Here is a 3,552-nt window from a genome sequence, read left to right as displayed (position 1 = left end):
AAGTCGAAGTCTCGTATTCTTGATATCGAATCTGTCAAACCAAATCTGAAATGACATATATATAATGCACCATATCAACTTCTAACTTAAAAGGATACACATACGGATCAATATTCAATCTCGGTACATTTCGACGGCATAACGGCATAATTTCTCGATACCGGTCAATTCAAATCTCAACAAGAATCCATATCAACTCTCAACAATGAATAATCAACATCATATATACATCATACTCTCAAAATCTGCATATTCTCAATCAATATATGCTAAAATTCATAACAAATGCATACGGTACCATTTCTTCGATCCGGTTGCGAATATACGTTGCTTATAATCTCAAGAACATATTATGGAGCTCAATTTATTATTCTCCCAACACATATATATCAAAACATGCTGGAATTTAATAAAACATATACCCTTTTGAATCCCTTGATGCAAGGAACAAGAATCTCTACTTGGATCAAAGTTTGGGTGAATAATTCTTGCACAAATCAATTTCTAAGCTATGAAGGAATCTTGAGCTTCTATGGAATTTGCTCTCTCTCGGTTGTCAGCTGCTGCAAGGAAGGGAAGAAGCCAACTCAACATATATGCATGGCCTAGGACAAATGGCACATGTCTCGCGCATATGCGCGACATTACTCACGCATATGCGCGAGACCTACTGGTCTCGGCAATGTCAATCTTAACTCCTCGCGCATATGCGCGCTTCATCTCGCGCATATGCGCCAAAGATTCTGGACGTGTCGCGCATATGCGCGTATCTACTCGTGCATATGCGCCGCAGGTTCTGGACATGTCGCGCATATGCGCCGGACTGGTGGCGCATATGCGCCGAGCTCATCTCTCACCAAAAATTGCATCTACTTTTCCGTCTCTTCCGGTCCGATACAATGCGTCTACAATCCCCTTAATTATCAACAAAACAAGTCTGATTATGATAATCAAATTCTCGGGCCTTACAATGTATGAACTTTCTTTCTTTGGTGCAACGTTTGATGAGTGTTTGCAGAATCTGAGCTCCATGTTGAGGACGTGCGAGGAGACGAACCTGGTGCTGAATTTGGAGAAGTGCCATTTCATGGTTCAAGAAGGAATTTTCCCGAGGCACAAAATTTCGGAACAAGGGATTGAGGTGGACAAAGCTAAAGTGGAAGTCATCAAGAACCTACCACCATCGGCTTCAATAAAGGGAGTCTGAAGTTTTCTAGGACATGCCGGGTTCTACCGGCGGTTCATTAGAGATTTTTCTAAACTTGTTAAGCCTCTATCGTCCCTACTCATGAAAGATGTACCATTTGCCTTTAACACAAATTGTCTGCAGGAATATGAGAACCTGAAGGAGCGCTTGGTGACAGCTCCTGTGTTGGTGGCACAGGATTGGGATCTGCCTTTTGAGTTAATGTGCGACGCAAGTGATAATGCAGTTTGTGATGTCCTGGTCCAAAGGCGGAACAAGGTATTTCACACTATATACTATGCAAGTAAAACTCTAGATAAAACACAATTAAATTATGCAACCACTGAAAAAGAGTTACTTGCAGTAGTATTTGCACTTGACAAGTTCCATTCATACCTTGTTTTGTCGAAAGTAATTGTGTTTACTGACCACTCTGCCTTTAAATATATGTTTGCTAAGAAAGAGGCCAAACCACGATTGCTTAGGTAGATATTACCTCTCCGAGAGTTTGACCTCGAAATAATAGAAAAAAAAGGTGTAGGGAATGTGGTAGCTAATTATCTCTCTAGTCTTGAGCATGTTAGTAAAAATTGTGAAAATGATGAGATAGATGATAGGTTTCCGGATGAACAGCTTCTAGTGGTGAAAAATTGTCCATGGTTTGCAAACTTTGAGAATTTTCTTGTTACAGGCTCACCCCCCTCAAATTTAACATTTCACCAAAGAAAGAAATTATTTTCGGACGTGAAATATAATTTTTGGGAGGAACCTTTTTTGTCCAACATATGTGCAGATGCCATGATACAGAGATGTGTGGTAAGGAAGAGATGCGATCGATTCTCAGTCATTGTCATGGCCGCGAGGTAGGTGGTCATTTTGGAATAACACGAACGGCATCCAAGGTACTCGAATGTGGCTTTTTTGGCCAACTCTATTTAAAGATGCTCGTTTTTACGTGCTTGCCTGTGATAAATGCCAGCGGACATGTAACATTTCTAACCATCATGAAATGCCATTAAACAATATCATTAAGTGTGAGGTTTTTGATGTGTGGGGGATAGACTTCATGGGACCGTTTACCAGTTCGTTCACGAAAAAATATATTTTGGTTGCGGTTGATTATGTGTCTAAGTGGGTAGAGACAGAAGCATATGCCACTAATGATGCTCAAGTGGTCCTGAAATTTTTAAAGAAAAATATTTTTAATAGATTTGGAGCACCACGAGCAATCATTAGTGATGGTGGCACCCATTTTTGCAATAAACTATTTGAAAAACTTTTGAGCAAATATGGTGTCACACATAAGATCTATACCCCCTATCATCCCCAGACGAGTGGACAAGTGGAAGTGTCTAATCGAGAGATCAAGTGGATTTAGGAAAACATGGTAGGTGTCAGTCGGAAAGACTGGTCTGTCAGGTTAGATGATGCTCTTTTGACATATAGGACCGCTTTCAAAACACCTATAGGCACTACACCATATAGGCTACTGTTTGGTAAAGCATTTCATTTACCTGTAGAGTTAGAACATCAGGCATACTGGGCAACAAAAGCACTAAACTTTAACTTTACTGATGCAGGTGAACAACGTTTGCTTTATTTGGATCATTTGGAAGAATTCCAAACTCTAGCATATGATCTCGCATTATCATACAAGGAAAAGACAAAGAGGGCTCATGACAGGCGAATCATCGAAAGAGAATTCAAAGAAGGCGGAAATCTCCTGCTCTACAACTCCCGTTTGCGACTTTTCCACAGAAAATTGAAGTCGCGATGGTCTGGTCCATTCGTGATTTCTTAAGTTTACCCATCGGGAGCTGTAGAACTGCAAGATGGAAAGGATGGGACATTTACGGTCAATGCACAGCGACTGAAGCACTACATGGGTAGCACAATTGAGCCACAACTTGGGATCACCCGGTTTCAAGACAGTCCGAACTAAAACTGACCGATAGTCAAGCTCTCGACTATAAATTGTGAACTACCTCTCTTTCCCTTATCTTGTACTACATTCGATTTTATTATTTTATGTTGATTTATTATACTTATTTTTTATTTTTTTTAAAAAAATAATAATAATAACATTTTGGCAGCGTACGAGGTCCACCCGGGCCAATCCTTTGGTCTGCTCGGGCGCACTGATGAAGATTTTTTATCTCAAAGTTGTGTATCTTCTGCCCGGGCGCACATTTACATCCGCCCGAGAGATCCTCCTCTTTTAAAAAAAATGATATTTTATATCACCATAAAGACTCTACATATATCATATATCATTATATTTAAACTGGTGAAGTCTAAATATATATTATATCACCTCCTACTCTTCTGCCCGAGCGCACTGGTGAAGTCTCTCTCTCACAAAGACT

General features: G+C 40.1%; 1 protein-coding gene across 1 annotated transcript; it reads left to right on the top strand.

Moving 5' to 3' along the window:
- Window positions 1-2,570: 2,570 nt before the first annotated feature.
- Window positions 2,571-2,987, top strand: LOC142509764 (uncharacterized). Its single transcript, XM_075619585.1, has one exon. The coding sequence runs from the start codon at window positions 2,571-2,573 to the stop codon at window positions 2,985-2,987; it is 417 nt and encodes a 138-aa protein (XP_075475700.1).
- Window positions 2,988-3,552: the final 565 nt, after the last annotated feature.

The sequence above is a fragment of the Primulina tabacum genome, chromosome 1 (assembly GCF_025594145.1).
Source record: "Primulina tabacum isolate GXHZ01 chromosome 1, ASM2559414v2, whole genome shotgun sequence".
Lineage (NCBI taxonomy): Eukaryota > Viridiplantae > Streptophyta > Magnoliopsida > Lamiales > Gesneriaceae > Primulina > Primulina tabacum.
This window is presented reverse-complemented; position numbering and strand designations above follow the sequence as displayed.

Coding starts and splice junctions, on each gene's coding strand:
- LOC142509764 (XM_075619585.1), top strand. CDS start 2,571: ATGGTAGGTGTCAGTCGGAAAGACTGGTCTGTCAGGTTAGATGATGCT.